The following is a 17,807-nucleotide window of genomic DNA, read 5'->3' as shown; positions in this document are numbered from 1 at the left end:
ACAGCTCCCATTCCCTGGGATCCAGGGTTTGGCGGCTGAGAAAGTCCGCCTGCACATTGTCTACCCCCGCTAGATGCCCAGGCCTTCAGACATTGCGCTTCGAGATCCACTGGCCAGCTCTTGGTTCCCCTTTGGCGATTGATGTATGCTACCGATGTCGCATTGTCCGAGAGGACTTTCACAGCCCTGTTGCAAAGGAGTGGGAGAAAATGCTGCAAAGCCAGCCATATGGCCCTGGTCTCCAGACGATTGATAGACCACTGCGCCTCCGTCGCTGACCAGTGACCCTAGCTGACAGATTGACAGACTGCTCCCCAACCGGAGAGGCTGGCATCTGTGGTGACTATGACTCACTGAGGTACCTCGAGATCCACCCCTCACATCAGATGCTTCAGAACTAGCCACCAGCCAAGACTCAATCAGGCAGAGTCTGTGAGTGGCAAGGGGAAATTGAAATCCTCCAACATTGGATCCCAGCAGGACAGGAGCACTGTTTGTAATGGTCTCATATGTGTAAAGGCCCACGGGGCCAACTCCAGAGTAGTCGCCATGGACCTGCAAATAATCCCAGGCTCGGGCTCCGGGAGACTCAAGAGACGACGCACCTGACCCTGCAGCTTGTCTATGCGTTCGGTCATAAGGAAAACCTTGCCTGCTCGAGTATTGAAGTGTGCCCCCAGGAGTCCAGAGTCTGCGAGGGGACAAGGTGACTCTTGGCATGATTGACTATCTAGCACCGCTTGCTTGCAGAGATCCTCAGACTTCGCTCAAATGAACCAATCGTCCAGGTAAGGATGCACCAACACTCCTTCTCTGCGAAGGGCCGCTGCCACCACCACCATGACCTTGGTGAAAGTATGCAGCGCCGTTGCCAGACCAAACAGTAGGGCACAAAACTGGAAATGTCTGCCGAGAACCGTAAAGTGAAGAAACTTCTGATGTTCCCTGCAGATTCCAATATGCAGGTATGCTTCCGTCAGATCTAACGAGGCCAGGAACTCGCTGCCGCGAACCGCTGCAATGACAGAGCGGAGAGTTTCCATCCTGAAATGGGGCACCTTGAGAGCCCTGTTCACGCCCTTGAGGTCCAGGATAGGCCGGAGGAAACCTCCTTTCTTCGGCACCACAAAGTAGATGGAATAGCGTCCCGCTCTCCACTCGTCTTGGGGAATGGGAACAATGGCCCCGACAGATTGTAGCCTGTCGAGGGTCTGACATACGATTCGCTTTTTTGCCTGTGAGCTGCAGGGTGAAACCATGAAGAGGTCTCGGACAGGATGAGCAAATTGTGAAGCGAAGCAGAGTTCGATGACGCTTAGAACCCACCGGTCTGACGTGATCTTGACCCATTTCTCGAGAAAGAGGGACAGCCATCCTCCTATGGCAGGGATAGAGGAATGGGTCAGCCCGATCTCATTGTGGAGGCTTGGCGCCAAGGGAACCTTGTCCGGAACCATCTCAGCCCACTCGACAGCCACGAAAGGAATGAGCCCAGGGCTGCAAGCGCCCCGCCACTTGGCGACCCGCCGAGGCAGGAGTCCTGTTTTGGTGGAAACATCTTTGCCCCCGAAAGCGAGTGCGGGTCAGCAAGAAGCCCCGGGTGCTCTTAGGTCTGTCCTCGGAAAGCTTATGGACCTTGTTGTCTCCCAACGACTATCAGCTGCTCCAATTCTTCCCCAAACAGGAACTTGCCCTTAAAAGGTAGGGCCTCGAGCTGAGACTTAGAAGAGACATCGGCCACCCAATTGCGTAACCACAGGAGCCGTCGTGCAGAGCCCGCAGAGGCCATGGTTTTGGAGGATGTACGGAGCAGGTCATTTAAGGCATCTGCCCCCTGCAGGTGCTCTACTTGTGCCGCCTCCTGTGGAGGAAGATCCTGTGCGCTCAGCAACTGCTGCACCCACCTGAGGCTCATGCGGAGCATATAGCTACTGCAGGCAGTGGCCCTGATACAGAGGGCCGAGACCTCAAAAATTCTCTTCAGGAGGACCTCAAGTTTACGGTTTTGAAGGTCTTTCAGCGCCGCTGCCCCTGCCACTGGGATAGTGGTTTGCTTTGTGACGGCCGAAACTGCTGCATCTACTTTAGGTACCTTCAGAAGTTCCACTACATCCTCCGGCAGAGGATATAGCTTGTCCATGGCTCGACCCACTCAGACCCACATCTGGAGCATCCCACTCCCAGGCCATAAGCTGTTGAAACATCTGATGAAGCGGAAAAGTCCTGGCTGGGCCCCACAAGCCCACAAGAACCAGATCAACCGTGTCTTGGGCTGAATCCGCCTGGGGTAGAGCAAGGCCAGGCTCCTCAAGAACATAGGGAATGAGGGGCTCCAGCTCCTCCCTCTGAAACAGATGGACTACCTTAGGGTCGACCCCATCAAAAGCGAGAGGTTTCTCTGGATCGTCATCTGGATCAGCGCCGGGAAGAGGGGCCGGGGTCCCATCTGGGGGTGCAGGCGCCACCCACCCCGAGGGAGACTGCGCTTCCTTGCGCAACGCAGGACCCCGGATCTTTCATATCCTAATTGACCCCGAAGGTTCCCGACGCCTGGGGACCTTACTGGGAGGACCCACTAAGGCACGCTGAAAAAGAAGGGGTTCCTGCTGGGACAAACTTGCCAAAAAAGCTTTGTGTATTAAAAGCACAAAATCTGGAGCGAAGGAGTGCGGAACTAGCACTTTCTCCATCAGGGGAGGGGGCTCCTCCATCGAAAAGTCAGATAAATCTTCCCCAGGCTCACTGCAGCGGGAGATCCCCTCCTCCAACCCTCGAATCTGAGCATTGGCGAAAGTTTTCAAGATGACCGCCGTTCCCGCGCTGACAGGGAAGGGATTGGCCTGAAGCTGCTGCGAGGCGGGACGCTTAGCCGCCCCGCGGGCCCTGCCTGAGCTTCCTCACGCTGTTCCCGAGGATCCCTCCCCACCGGGGAGGCATCAGGAACAAAGTCCATCGCGAGAGAGCCGACTCCCCGCAGGCCGAGCAGCGCGCTTCACGTGGCATGGCTGCTGCGAAAAAAAGATTGGACAGGCACTCTAAAAAAGAAAACCCTTCCAGATCCAGTCGCATGCCTAGAAGAGACTGACCTGCCGCCCGTAAAGCCTGGCCGGGAAATACCCTTCTGGTTTTTTTTTTTGAAAGGTACAATACTGTGAGAAGGGTAGGCTGCTCCAGATACCCAACCAGAAGGTATGGGGGTGTGGAAGGACCGACCACCAGTATCACCCCAGGCGCCTCACCAATCCAGGGAGTGCAGTGGGCTTCCCAGCCCAGCTCCCACAGCACCTACTACCTGGGGGGAGGGGGGGGGGGGGAGAATGGTCCCACTGGAACCCAACAACCTCCTGGGAGGAAACTGTTTCTTCTGTCCAGCGAGACATTGTTCCACTTTTTTTTTTTTTGAAAACCCAAATGGATCAGTACCGCAGGTTTTGCACCATCTCCATCTGCTGGAAACAGAGAAATACTGGGGAGACGCAGGCAGCACATAGGCTTAAGAGGGGGCACTCTTGAAGTTTCTCTCTGTCTCCATCTGCTGGAAGGGAGGCAAAACCCAGCTGTCTGGACTGATCCGGGTACATACAGGGAATAACAGTTCAGTTTGGTCTAACCAGAACATTTTCCAAGATTGTGGTGGTCGTAGTGGCAGCATTGAGAAAAAGAGGGAATCCTGTTGCACCCATACTTGGACGATTGGTTAATCTGGGTCAAGTCCATGGAAGAGTTTTTCTGGGTAATCAACAGGGTGACCCTCCTTGCTTCAGGAACTCGGTTGGGTCATAAACCTGGATAAAAGCAGTCTCAAGCCCGTCCAGTCCTTGGAATATCTGGGAGTCCGGTTCAACACCAAGTAAGACAAGGTCTTCCTTCCAGCCAAGCGCTTGATGTCCCAAGTGCATCAGTTGATGAGCACGATACGCCCGACAGTGTGGAGCTGTCTCCAAGTTCTTGGTTTGATGGCGGCAACCCTGAAAGTAATGCTGTGGGTGAGGGCATACAAGCAGCCACTTCAATGCTCACTACTGTCACGCTGGAACCCGCAGTTTCAAGACTATTAGGTTCACCCCCACTTTACCGATGGGAGTATGCTCTCTGCTCCAGTGGTGGCTGCAGGAAGCTCATCTGAGCAGGGGTGTATCCCTGTCCTCCCCGAACTGGCTGATCCTCACAACAGACTTGAGAATCCGGGGCTGGGGAGCTCACTGTCAGGAACTGATAGCAAAGGGACGTTGGACCGAGGAAGAGACCCCTCTGAAGCATAAACCGCCTGGAAGCTCAAGCAGTCAGATTGGCGTGTCTACAATTCAGCCACAGACTCCAGGGTCAAGAAGTCCGGGTAATGTCAGACAACGCAACGATGGTAGCCTACATCAACTGCTATAAGAACATGCCATACTGGGTCAGACCAAGGGTCCATCAAGCCCAACATCCTGGCTCCAATAGTGGCCAATCCAGGCCATAAGAACCTGGCAAGTACCCAAAAACTAAGTCTATTCCATGTTACCGTTGCTAGTAATAGCAGTGGCTATTTTCTAAGTAAACTTAATTAATAGCAGGTAATGGACTTCTCCTCCAAGAACTTATCCAATCCATGTAAACTGCCCCCCGGCAGTAGTTCTTCTGTTAATTGTGAACCGGAGTGATATGTATTGTATACAGGAACTCCCGGTATATAAAAACTATAAATAAATAAATAAATAAATAAATCCTCTTTTAAACACAGCTATATTAACTGCACTAACCACATCCTCTGGCAAATTCCAGAGTTTAATTGTGCGTTGAGTAAAAAATAACTTTCTCCGATTAGTTTTAAATGTGCCACGTGCTAACTTCATGGAGTGCCCCCTAGTCTATTATCCGAAAGAGTAAATAACCGATTCACATCTACCCGTTCTAGACCTCTCATGATTTTAAACACTATCATATCCCCCCTCAGCCATCTCACAGAAGATAGATCTCCTTATGCAATGGGTGGAAATACATCTACAGATGACCTCAGGCTCCCACACTGCAGGAAGAAACTTCAGAGCAGACGTTCTAAGCAGGGAGCGTGTGGATCCAGAAGAGTGGGTGTTGTCTGCCAAAGCCTTTCAGATCATAATAGATCGCTGAGGTCTCCTGTCCAGCAACCTGCTGGACGCATCTCACAATGAGAAGGTTCTCCAATTCTTCAGTCGCAGAAGACATCAGTGGTCCCTCGGCATCAACGCTCTCATTCAGACCTGGCCAAAAGAAGAGTTGCTATATGCCTTCCCTCCGTGGACCCTGCTGGGCAGGGTAATTCACAGAATCAAGCACCACAGTAGCTCCAGATTGGCCCAGGTGTCCCTGATATGCAGACATGCAGAGACTCCTGGTGGAGACGCCTCATGCCTCCCAATGCACAGGGACTTGCTACAGTAGGGACTGGTCCATCACGAGAATCCATCTCGATTCTGTCTTTTCTCTGGCCCTTGAAAGGGCTCACCTGAAGCAGCAAGAATATTCGGTGGCAGTAATTGCCACTAATTCCACATGCGGCACTTCTTTACCTTCCTAGGATATAAGTGGGTCTGGACAGTATTTGAGGCCTGGTGCTAGGAAGGCGGTTTTCCCCCCTCAGGCATTCAAAATCCCACTAATTCTGGAATTTTTGCAGGACGGCTTGAATAAAGGTTTGACCCTTAACTCCTTGAAGGTCCAAGGTAGCGTCTCTCTCCTATTTCAGGGGTGAGGAACCTGCCTTTTGGCTCATCTGGACATGGCCTGTTTTCTGAAACGGGCGAAGCACCTCCAGCGGCCCCTACGGTGGCCGGTTCCCTTGTGGAATCTTAATCTAGTATTGGAATTTTTGGCAGGGCCCTCCTTTCAGCAGCTGCGCAGTCTTTCCCTGTGTTTATTAACCTTGAAAACGGTGCTCCTGGTGGCTATATGCTCGGCATGTTGCATCTCTGAACTACAGGCATTGTCATGTCAGGAACCATTCCTCCAGATTACTCCAGGAACATTACATTTTCATACTGTTCCATTCTTCTTACCCAAGGTAGTCTCGGAGTTTCATTTGAATCAGTCCATTTCGTTGCCATCCCTAGATAAGCACAAGGACGCAGAAGAATACCACTTCCTCCATCATTTGAATGTCAGTAGGGTTTTGGTGCGGTATCTGGAAGTTTCAGAATCGGTCCAACAGATGGACCGCCTGTTTGTCCTTCATTTATTTATTTATTTATTTAAGGATTTATATACCGGAGGTTCCTGTATAATATACATATCACCCCGGTTTACAATGAACAGTAACTATCGCTTCAAGTTAGCGGTTTACAATGAACATAGTTAATCCAAGAAACAGAATAAATATATATATAACAATGCTAACAATTAACAAAAAACAATAAATAAAATAACAATTAATAAATAAATAAACAACAATAAATAACAATGGTGGAAGGAAGCAGGGTGAACCAGCTTCGCGGGCTACCATAGCTCGCTGGATTAAGGAGGTGGTCACGGGAACCTTTGTGGAGGCAGGAAAGCCATTACCTTCTCAGGTTAAAGCTCATTCCACTAGGGCTCAGGTGGTCTCACTGGCGGAAGCTAGACTGCTGTCTCCCATCAATATCTGCCGAGTGACAACCTGGTCCTCCTTGCATACCTTCTCCAGCATCTCACCCACAGCTACCCAAGAATGCTGCCAAGGATTCACCCATGGAGTGGATATCAATTCCAAAAGATTATGGGTAACCAGTCATCCAGTCCCTAGATCAGGGCATCTATATTCTTACTGGGGTTCAGTATTTATGATTGGTTGAGTACAGTTACGATTATCCATTTTTAATCAAGTTTTTTCAACAGTTTGTCCACAGTGACTTTTGAAGAGAATACTGAAGGGCTGAGGTCACTGCATGGGTGTGTATAGGGTGACGTCAGCTTTGAAATCTGACTCAGTCTCCATCTGCTGGCAGGGGCGCATAACCCACTGGTCCTAAGTCCATCTACACTAAGAAAAACAAAATTATCAGTAAGTAATTTCTTCATTATAGCTGTTATGAAAAATTCTCGATTGTCATTTATAGTAAGAATAGGGATGATTGGGTTACTAAAGCAATGCATTTTCTGTTTTACCATGTTAAAAAGGATTACAGAGACTGGTTGTGTGTTATGACAGTTTCCATTTTCAATCAATCAAGCTGAGATACAGGGATACATTTTCTATTCTGACCAGTTCTCGTCTTTGCTATATATGGATATAAATACAATAAGCAGGCAGATCATGATCATCTAAATTCAGTGGAAAAATCTATCTGCTAAGAAATAAATGCCTGAAGAAAAAGGAAGGAAAAAGCAGGATTTAACATTAAGCATCGAGATAATAAGAACTGTTTAGTACTAAATGAGGATTAAATTTCTCTCCATCCAGTAAAACAAGTTTAGTATTTAAAGGAGCTTCACCAAAGTTTGATATAACCATAAAAGCTTCATAGCTGTAACGCCACAGTTTTCAGTAGTGGTGTGCATACATTTTTTTTTCGTTGCTGTTTCGTTTTCAGGTTCAGAGTGGGCCATTTCAGTCCACTCCCCAGATCGGAAAACGTTTTTCGTCCCAATTTCGTGTTTAAAAAAACAAACCAAAACCCCCCCCCCCCCCCCGACTTGCCAAAAGTCCCTGGTGGTCCAGTGGGGGTCCCAGGAGCAATCTCCTGCTCTCAGCTGCCAGTAATCAAAATGGCGCCGGCGGCCCTTTGCCCTTCCCATGTGACAGGGGCAAAGGGCAGCCGATGCCAAGGTAAGGGGCAAAGGGCCGCCAGCGCCATTTTGATTACTGGCAGCCGACGACCCAAGAGCAGGAGATCGCTCCCGGGACCCCCGCTGGACCACCAGGGACTTTTGGCAAGTTGGGGGGGGGGGGGGGGGTGAATTTAATGAAATTTGAAGGGTTGGTGGCGGTATTTTTTTTTTTTATTTTTTTTTTAAAGTTGTGCCCTTCCTCCCCCCACAAAAAAAACCACACGAAATTTCATGAGTTCCTTTCCTTTTTTTTGCTTTCCGAAATGCAATGAAATAGGAAATAGACGATATTTCCTATTTTGTTGCAAACGAATGCACACCAATAGTTTTCGGGAGCTAGTTAGTTAAAAAAAATCATTTGTTCATGTGGTATGTTTCACTAATTGGTGATAAATAAGCATATTTAAAATGTTTGTTACAAAACTAGGGTAGGTGCCTTGCACTTATAGCAGTGCCCTGTTTAACACACTATTAGTTTATAAGGCAAAGAACTTGGCTATTTGGTCCATACCTCTGTAGTCTGTTCCTGGAAAGCATAGAGAATACCATCAATAAGCTGTTCTTCCAGCTTGTGATCTATGTCTGCTGCTCCCAGATTGCCCATTATCTTTTCAATTGTTTCCATAACCATTTTCCTGTACTGTTCAGCCTCATCCTTCAAATCATCCACAATCCTGGAAATAATTTCTGCTGCACCCACTTTGTTTGCAAGTTCAACAGTGGTGTCAACCAACTAAAGAAAAAAAGCAGAAAACAAGTTCACTTAATAAAATCGCTAAGTACAACTGTATCTTGATCATTTAAAAAATAACTGAAGCCTTCAGAGAAAACAAGCAACACAATGATTCAGAGGTAGCCTGAGTTTGAAAATGCACTTGGGGAAGGAGAAATTACCAACCTGATAAAGCAGGATGTTAGTCCTCACAGATGGGTGACATCACTAAATGGAGCCCAGCGCGGCCATGCAGGGTCCCTCTTCAGTCTTGTAGCTTAGCAAAAAGAAGAGCGAAAAATAAAACAAACCGACAGCGAACCCAACTCCGCAGGGTGGTGGGAGGGTTTCCTGAGAACTAACATCCTGCTGTCCTAGGAGAACACCTGTTACGGGTAAGCAACTCTGCTTTCTCCTAGGACAAGCAGGATGATAGCCCTCACAGATGAGTGATGGACTGTGTATAGGATCGCTCTTGCATGTCCATTGTCATCAAAACAGATGCTTCCAGTGCCTTTAAGCATACTCACAGGTGAAAAACATCCAGAGACCTGCAAAGAGAGCTTCGAGTGGACGGAAGAAAAGACAGGGAAGGGTGTCTAGACTGATCAGTGGTACTACAGGAATGAAAATTAACAGCTAAGAACACATTTTCCATTCCCTGTACGTACCTGGATCAGTCCAGATCGTGGGATGTACCAAAGCTTCCCTATAGAGGGTGGGACAGAGACAGTCCCGCTCGAAGCACCTGCCGACCGAAGGAACCAAAGACTGGCGCCTGTACATCAAGTCGGTAATGTCGAGCAAAAGTATGCAGGGATTTCCACGTTGCGGCCCTGCAAATTTCCTGTGGAGAGACCGATTGACTCTCCGCCCAAGAAGTAGCTTGAGAACGCAGAGAATGAGCCTTCAGGCCCTTCGGAACTGCCCGGCCTCAGCAGATATAAGCCAACGAAATTGCCTCCTTCAACCACCAAGCGATCGTAGTCTTCAATCAGTTTGCCCCTATTTGGACCACTCCTCAGAACAAAGAGATGATCCAAGACCCGGAAGTCATTTGTAACCTGAAGGTAACGCAGTAAAATGCGTTTTACATCAAGGCGACGAAGGTCACTCCCAAAAGGACCCGCTATATCCTCAGGAGAGAATGCGGGAAGCTCCACCAACTGATTGAAATGGTAAGAAGAAATAACCTTCGGCAAGAAAGAAGGTACGGTCTTGAGAGAGACCCCCCCGAATCAGAAAAACGCAGAAAAGGCTCCCGACAGGATAACGCTTGGATCTCCAACACCCATCTGGCGGAGCAGATAGAAACCAGGAAGACGGTCTTGAGCGTCAAATCCTTAAGAGTAGCGTGACGGAGAGGTTCGAAAGGTGCCTCACAAAGAGCCCGAAGGACTAAGTTAAGACTCCACGATGGACAAGTGGACCGGAAATGACACCAAGTGAAAAATTTTTCAAAACATTTTCAAAAATGTTTCACTTGATGTCATCACATGTTCACGCATAACAGTGGATGGAGGAGGTCCGTTTATGATTATAACTACAATCATATCACCCCTGTGGGGATTCATGATAATTATATATGAAACGTTCCTCTCTTTCCTAAAAATTTTTCTTGATAAACATATCAGTCAATAACTGTTCAAATTGCTTTACTCAATCGAGATTTGGAATTCATATATTCATTTGATAAATTGATCACGAAGGATTCATTTGGTGGTTTTTCAATAGCATTTAGAAATCCTTCTAAAATTAATTTGGTGCTTATCGGCAGTTTTTAGCAGTAAATGATGACAGACTTAATTGGCATCTCACAGACATGGTGGAAAGAGGATAACCAATGGGACAGTGCTATACCGGGGTACAAATTATATCGCAAAGACAGAGAGGAGCACTCGGGAGGAGGTGTGGCGCTTTATGTCCGGGATGGCATAGAGTCCAACAGGATAAACATCCTGCATGAGACTAAATACAAAATTGAATCTTTATGGGTAGAAATCCCGTGTGTGTCGGGGAAGACTACAGTGATAGGGGTATACTACCATCCACCTGGTCAAGATGGTGAGATGGACAGTGAAATGCTAAGAGAAATTAGGGAAGCTAACCAAATTGGTAGTGCAGTAATAATGGGAGACTTCAATAACCCCAATATAGACTGGGTAAATGTATCATCGGGTCACACTAGAGAGATAACGTTCCTGGATGGAATAAATGATAGCTTTATGGAGCAATTGGTTCAGGAACAGACGAGAGAGGGAGCAATTTTAGATCTAATTCTCAGTGGAGCACAGGACTTGGTGAGAGAGGTAACGGTGGTGGGGCCGCTTGGCAATAGTGATCATAATATGATCAAATTTGATTTAATGACTGGAAAAGGAACAGTGTGCAAATCCAAGGCTCTCGTGCTAAACTTTCAAAAGGGAAACTTTGATAAAATGAGAAAAATTGTTAGAAAAAAACTGAAAGGAGCAGCTACAAAAGTAAAAAATGTCCAAGAGGCGTGGTCATTGTTAAAAAATACCATTCTAGAAGCACAGTCCAGATGTATTCCACACATTAAGAAAGGTGGAAAGAAGGCAAAACGATTACCGGCATGGTTAAAAGGGGAGGTGAAAGAAGCTATTTTAGCCAAAAGATCTTCATTCAAAAATTGGAAGAAGGATCCAACAGAAGAAAATAGGATAAAGGAAAAACATTGGCAAGTTAAATGTAAGACATTGATAAGACAGGCTAAGAGAGAATTTGAAAAGAAGTTGGCTGTAGAGGCAAAAACTCACAGTAAAAACTTTTTAAAATATATCCGAAGCAGAAAGCCTGTGAGGGAGTCAGTTGGACAGTTAGATGATCGAAGGGTTAAAGGGGCACTTAGAGAAGATAAGGCCATTGCGGAAAGATTAAATGATCTCTTTGCTTCGATGTTTACTGAAGAGGATGTTGGGGAGGTACCCGTAATGGAGAAGGTTTTCATGGGTAATGATTCAGATGGACTGAATCAAATCACAGTGAACCTAGAAGATGTGGTAGGCCTGACTGACAAACTGAAAAGTAGTAAATCACCTGGACCGGATGGTATACACCCCAGAATTCTGAAGGAACTAAAAATGAAATTTCAGACCTATTAGTAAAAATTTGTAACTTATCATTAAAATCATCCATTGTATCTGAGGACTGGAGGATAGCAAATGAAACCCTAATATTTAAAAAGGGCTCCAGGGGCAATCCGGGAAACTACAGACCGGTTAGCCTGACTTCAGTGCCAAGAAAAATAGTGGAAAGTGTTCTAAATATCAAAATCACAGAACATATAGAAAGACATGGTTTAATGGAACAAAGTCAGCATGGCTTTACCCAGGGCAAGTCTTGCCTCACAAATCTGCTTCACTTTTTTGAAGGAGTTAATAAACATGTGGATAAAGGTGAACCGGTAGATATAGTATACTTGGATTTTCAGAAGGCGTTTGACAAAGTTCCTCATGAGAGGCTTCTAGGAAAAGTAAATAGTCATGGGATAGGTGGCGATGTCCTTTCGTGGATTGCAAACTGGCTAAAAGACGGGAAACAGAGAGTAGGATTAAATGGGCAATTTTCTCAGTGGAAGGGGGTGGACAGTAGATCTGTATTGGGACCCTTACTGTTCAATATATTTATAAATGATCTGGAAAGAAAAACGAGTGAGATAATCAAATTTGCAGATGACACAAAATTGTTCAGAGAAGTTAAAATCACAAGCAGATTGTGATAAATTGCAGGAAGACCTTTGAGACTGGAAAATTGGGCATCCAAATGGCAGATGAAATTTAATGTGGATAAGTGCAAGGTGATGCATATAGGGAAAAATAACCCATGCTATAATTACACAATGTTGGGTTCCATATTAGGTGCTACAACCCAAGAAAGAGATCTAGGTGTCATAGTGGATAACACATTGAAATCGTCGGTAGAGTGTGCTGCGGCAGTCAAAAAAGCAAACAGAATGTTGGGAATTATTAGAAAGGGAATGGTGAATAAAACAGAAAATGTCATAATGCCTCTGTATCGCTCCATGGTGAGACCGCATCTTGAATACTGTATACAATTCTGGTCGCTGCATCTCAAAAAAGATATAATTGCGATGGAGAAGGTACAGAGAAGGGCTACCAAAATGATAAGGGGAATGGAACAACTCCTCTATGAGGAAAGACTAAAGAGGTTAGGCCTTTTCAGCTTGGAGAAGAGACGACTGAGGGGGGATATGATAGAGGTGTTTAAAATCATGAGAGGTCTAGAACGGGTAGATGTCAATCGGTTATTTACTCTTTCGGATAGTAGAAAGACTAGAGGGCACTCCATGAAGTTAGCATGGGGCACATTTAAAACTAATCGGAGAAAGTTCTTTTTTACTCAACGCACAATTAAACTCTGGAATTTGTTGCCAGAGAATGTGGTTGGTGCAGTTAGTATAGCTGTGTTTAAAAAAGGATTGGATAAGATCTTGGAGGAGAAGTCCATTACCTGCTATTAAGTTCACTTAGAGAATAGCCACTGCCATTAGCAATGGTAACATGGAATAGACTTAGTTTTTGGGTACTTGCCAGGTTCTTATGGCCTGGATTGGCCACTGTTGGAAACAGGATGCTGGGCTTGATGGACCCTTGGTCTGACCCAGTATGGCATTTTCTTATGTCCCACTACTGGACCCATAAGCTGCTTCATCATCTCATGAAGGGGAAAAGTTGCAGGCGGACTCTGTAAGCCCGCCAGAACCAGATCCACCATGTTTGGGCTCAGATCTGCCACCGTGGGTGCAATGCTCAGCTCTGTCAGGACATGGGGAATTAACGGGGCTAGCTTATCGCGTTGGAACAAGCACATCATCTTAGGGTCATCACCCTCCAGAGGAACCCCTGGGCCCCCATTATCGCTGGCATCTGGAACACCTGAGGTGGGTGGAGAAAGCGTATCACGACCATCAGCCAGGTCCAAGTCCTCTGAGAGGCCCTCCAGAGCCAGCTCCCGGAAGTATGCATCTTGTGGACCCGAACAGCTGGGGAGGCCTGCGGCTTCCTAGGCAGCTTCTTAGGTGGATCCACCAGTGACATGATACCTGGAGCCCATCTCTTGCGAGCATTGCTGGCCAAAAAGGCCTGATGCATCAACATGATAAACTCAAGGGAAAACACGGAGGTCTCCATAGCAGCCCCAGCGACCAGGTCCTGACCTTCATCAGAAATCTCCCCTGAGGCCTCCCGGGCCCTATCGGGGCTTAAATTGGCAGGGAAAAGCTCCAGAGGGAAATCCCCTCCCCCTATTGCTGCCTCCTCCGCCGCACAAAATGCTCCCAAAATGGCTGCCGTTCCCGCGCTAAGAGGGAACGGATTTGCCTGAGTCGGCGCTGTGCTGTTTGTTGGGAGCCAATGCGGCAGTGCCGGAAGGTCCTTCCCCTCCAGAGAAGCAGTCGAGGGAAAGTCCCGCTGCAGCACGGCTTGGTAGCCACTCCCCACACGCTGAGCACCGGCTCCCACGGAGCATGATTGGAACGCAGCAAGGCCAATCAAAAGCACCGGCTGAGAAACAGAGGGGAAGGGGGGGGGATTTGAAGACAGAGGAAAACCTCACCACCCGAAGCGTGATCCCTCACACAAGCAGGCCCCCCCCCCACCCACAGAGAATCGCTCCTGCCCCACTCTGCAAAAAAAAAAAAAAAAAAAACACACCCCCAAAAAACAAAAAAACAAATACAAGCAGCTAGCGAGAAAACCAAAATAAAAAACTTCCCTGAGAGTTGGCAGAATCTGCAGGTTGCAAAGGGGAGGGAACTAGTCCCCCAGCTATCACCCCCAGTGCACAGAGGAGCACAATAACAGGATCCCTAACCCCTGCTCGTTCCTGCCTACAACCAGGGGGGATGGTCCCACCAGGATCTCACTACTCCCTGGCACAGAAGTTCACCATTCTGCGGTTTGTTTTTTTTTAAGCTCAGCTACAGAACCACAGGTTTTGCACCACTTCCATCTGCTGGACACAGAGAAATACTGAAGAGTAACAGGTGGCACACCAAGTTATGAGGTGCTGCTGTACAACTTTCTCTGCTGTCTCCATCTGCTGGAAGGGAGGCAAAACCCAGTAGTCTGGAATGATCCGGGTACGTACTAGGAAGGGCTTCTGCACTGTTTTCTTATCCTTTGGTAGCCTATTGCCTTTTGTTTCCTCCAGGGATTTCATAAGCTAATCGAGGTCCTCCCCGAACAGAAGCTGCCTTTAAAAGGAAGGTCACATAACTGCGATTTGGATGATATATCTGCCTACCAATTATACAGCCACAAAAGCAGTCTCGCCACCACCACTGAAACCATGCTCTGCGCTGTGGTGCGCACCAGATCATACAAGACATCCGCGACTCCCGCCTCAAGACGAGCCGCTTGGGAAGGGGATAGCATTCCTGAGGACGTCTGCCACTGTGGCTTCTGGATCCAACATAAATAGGCGCGCTGTAACCAGCTGGCACAGACCGCCGTGCAGAGACCTAGCACCGACACCTCAAACATCTGCTTGAGCTGAACCTCCAATTTGCCGTCCTGAACATCTTTCAGAGTAGCAGCACCCGCTACCGGAATTCTACGTGTTCATACCCCCCCACAGAAATCTGAGATCAGCAAACAAAGCACTGCTAACTATTCCCTCAGTAAAGACGGCCAGACTAACACAGGTAAGGTATAGGGCCCTATCTCTAGCAGGACCCACAATATGGAACAATATGCCATTAGAAATCAGACTACAAAGTAACATCAAAACCTTCAAAAAAAGTTTAAAAACATGGCTATTTAAGCAAGCATACCACAAAGAGAACTGAGAGCAGAAAAACAGGGAAATTTTGGTTGTAGTTAGCCTAGCTCACACACCTTATCTCTTTAAGTGTGTGCCTCTCATTACTTTATCCTAAAACTATTCTTTCTTTTAAACAACAAAGAACCAAAATAAAGGAGTACAATATATCATAACCGAGTAAAAGGAAACTGGACATGACTAATAACACTCACCTCATATTTTTTATGAAACTATGTTACAGTAAATTAAAAGAAAATTATTCTTACCTGCTAATTTTCGTTCCTGTAGTACCATGGATCATTCCAGACTGTGGGTTATGTTCCCTGTCCAGCAGATGGAGTTAGAACCAAAAATTCCCAGGGGAGGACCTATATAGCCACGCCTCCATCCTCAGTAACTGGACTAGCAAAGCCAAGACGAGAAGAGACAGAACCAGAGGAATCAATTAATCTCAAAAATATAGAGAAAAAATAACAGCTGTAAGTGACAGCAACTAACTTGTACTCAAAAAACTGTAACTGAGAACTTGCAAACAGCACTGTGTTCAAAGACATAGCTCGCAATAACTAGAGATACAGAGTGAAAATATTGTGAAGACAGGAAAGCAGGGATGGCCCACAAAGAACCCCCAAAACCAGGGAGGGGTCTGGAATGATCCATGGTACTACAGGAATGAAAATTAGCAGGTAAGGAATAATTTTCTTTTCCCTGTACGTACCAGGATCATTCCAGACGGTGGGATGTACCAAAGCTTCCCCATCATGGGTGGGTCGCGGACAGCCCTGCCCGTATGACCCTGTCTCCAAGCTGACCGTGAGACGGCGCGCGAATGTCTAGACGATAATGTCTTGCGAAAGTGTGGAGAGACTTCCATGTGGCCGCCCTACAGATTTCCTGAGAAGAAACTGCAGAACTTTCCGCCCACGACGTCGCTTGAGCGCGGAGAGAATGTGCCTTAACAGCTAAAGATGGAGACTTACCCACTCCGATGTATGCGGCTATAATCGCTCCTTTCAGCCAGCGAGCGATTGATTGTTTGGATGCCATGCAACCCTTCCTGGGTCCCGACCAAAGGACAAACAAATGATCGGAGAGTCGAAATTCATTAGTGACCTCCAAATAATGTATCAAAGAACGTCGGACATCCAACCGATGCAGGTCAGAAGAATCAGAGGATAAAAATGACGGAAGCTCTATCGATTGGTTGAGATGGAAAGTAGAGACCACCTTCGGCAGAAAAGATGGAACTGTCCGCAGGGATACTCCCCCTGGCGTGAAACGAAGGTATGGCTCCCTACATGATAGAGCTTGTAGTTCAGAGATCCGACGTGCTGAGCTGATCGCCACCAGGAAGATGGTCTTAAGGGTGACATCCTTGAGTGTGGTGACATCCTTGAGTGTGGCCGAAGATGTGGTAGGCCTGATTGACAAACTGAAGAGTAGTAAATCACCTGGACCGGATGGTATACACCCCAGAGTTCTGAAGGAACTAAAAAATGAAATTTCAGACCTATTAGTAAAAATTTGTAACTTATCATTAAAATCATCCATTGTACCTGAAGACTGGAGGATAGCAAATGTAACCCCAATATTTAAAAAGGGCTCCAGGGGCGATCCGGGAAACTACAGACCGGTTAGCCTGACTTCAGTGCCAGGAAAAATAGTGGAAAGTGTTATAAACATCAAAATCACAGAACATATAGAAAGACATGGTTTAATGGAACAAAGTCAGCATGGCTTTACCCAGGGCAAGTCTTGCCTCACAAATCTGCTTCACTTTTTTGAAGGAGTTAATAAACATGTGGATAAAGGTGAACCGGTAGATATAGTATACTTGGATTTTCAGAAGGCGTTTGACAAAGTTCCTCATGAGAGGCTTCTAGGAAAAGTAAAAAGTCATGGGATAGGTGGCGATGTCCTTTCGTGGATTGCAAACTGGCTAAAAGACAGGAAACAGAGAGTAGGATTAAATGGGCAATTTTCTCAGTGGAAGGGAGTGGACAGTGGAGTACCTCAGGGTTCTGTGTTGGGACCCTTACTGTTCAATATATTTATAAATGATCTGGAAAGAAATACGACGAGTGAGATAATCAAATTTGCAGATGACACAAAATTGTGCAGAGTAGTTAAATCACAAGCAGATTGTGATAAATTGCAGGAAGACCTTGTGAGACTGGAAAATTGGGCATCCAAATGGCAGATGAAATTTAATGTGGATAAGTGCAAGGTGATGCATATAGGGAAAAATAACCCATGCTATAATTACACGATGTTGGGTTCCATATTAGGTGCTACAACCCAAGAAAGAGATCTAGGTGTCATAGTGGATAACACATTGAAATCGTCGGTTCAGTGTGCTGCGGCAGTCAAAAAAGCAAACAGAATGTTGGGAATTATTAGAAAAGGAATGATGAATAAAACGGAAAATGTCATAATGCCTCTGTATCGCTCCATGGTGAGACCGCACCTTGAATACTGTGTACAATTCTGGTCGCCGCATCTCAAAAAAGATATAATTGCAATG

The 17,807-nt window shown here is 46.7% G+C and overlaps 1 protein-coding gene across 2 annotated transcripts in view; it reads right to left on the bottom strand.

The window, feature by feature from the left end:
- The window catches only part of SF3B1 (splicing factor 3b subunit 1), a 213,056-nt gene that overhangs the window by 53,818 nt on the left and 141,431 nt on the right, over positions 1-17,807 (bottom strand). For both annotated transcript variants that reach the window (XM_029606052.1, XM_029606053.1), the window contains one exon: positions 8,276-8,497. In XM_029606052.1, coding sequence (XP_029461912.1) covers positions 8,276-8,497 — 222 coding nt within the window. The remainder of the gene's footprint in view (positions 1-8,275; positions 8,498-17,807) is intronic.

This window comes from Rhinatrema bivittatum, chromosome 6, assembly GCF_901001135.1.
Source record: "Rhinatrema bivittatum chromosome 6, aRhiBiv1.1, whole genome shotgun sequence".
NCBI lineage: Eukaryota > Metazoa > Chordata > Amphibia > Gymnophiona > Rhinatrematidae > Rhinatrema > Rhinatrema bivittatum.
Note: the sequence above shows the minus strand (reverse complement) of the source record. Positions and strands in the feature narration are given on the sequence as shown.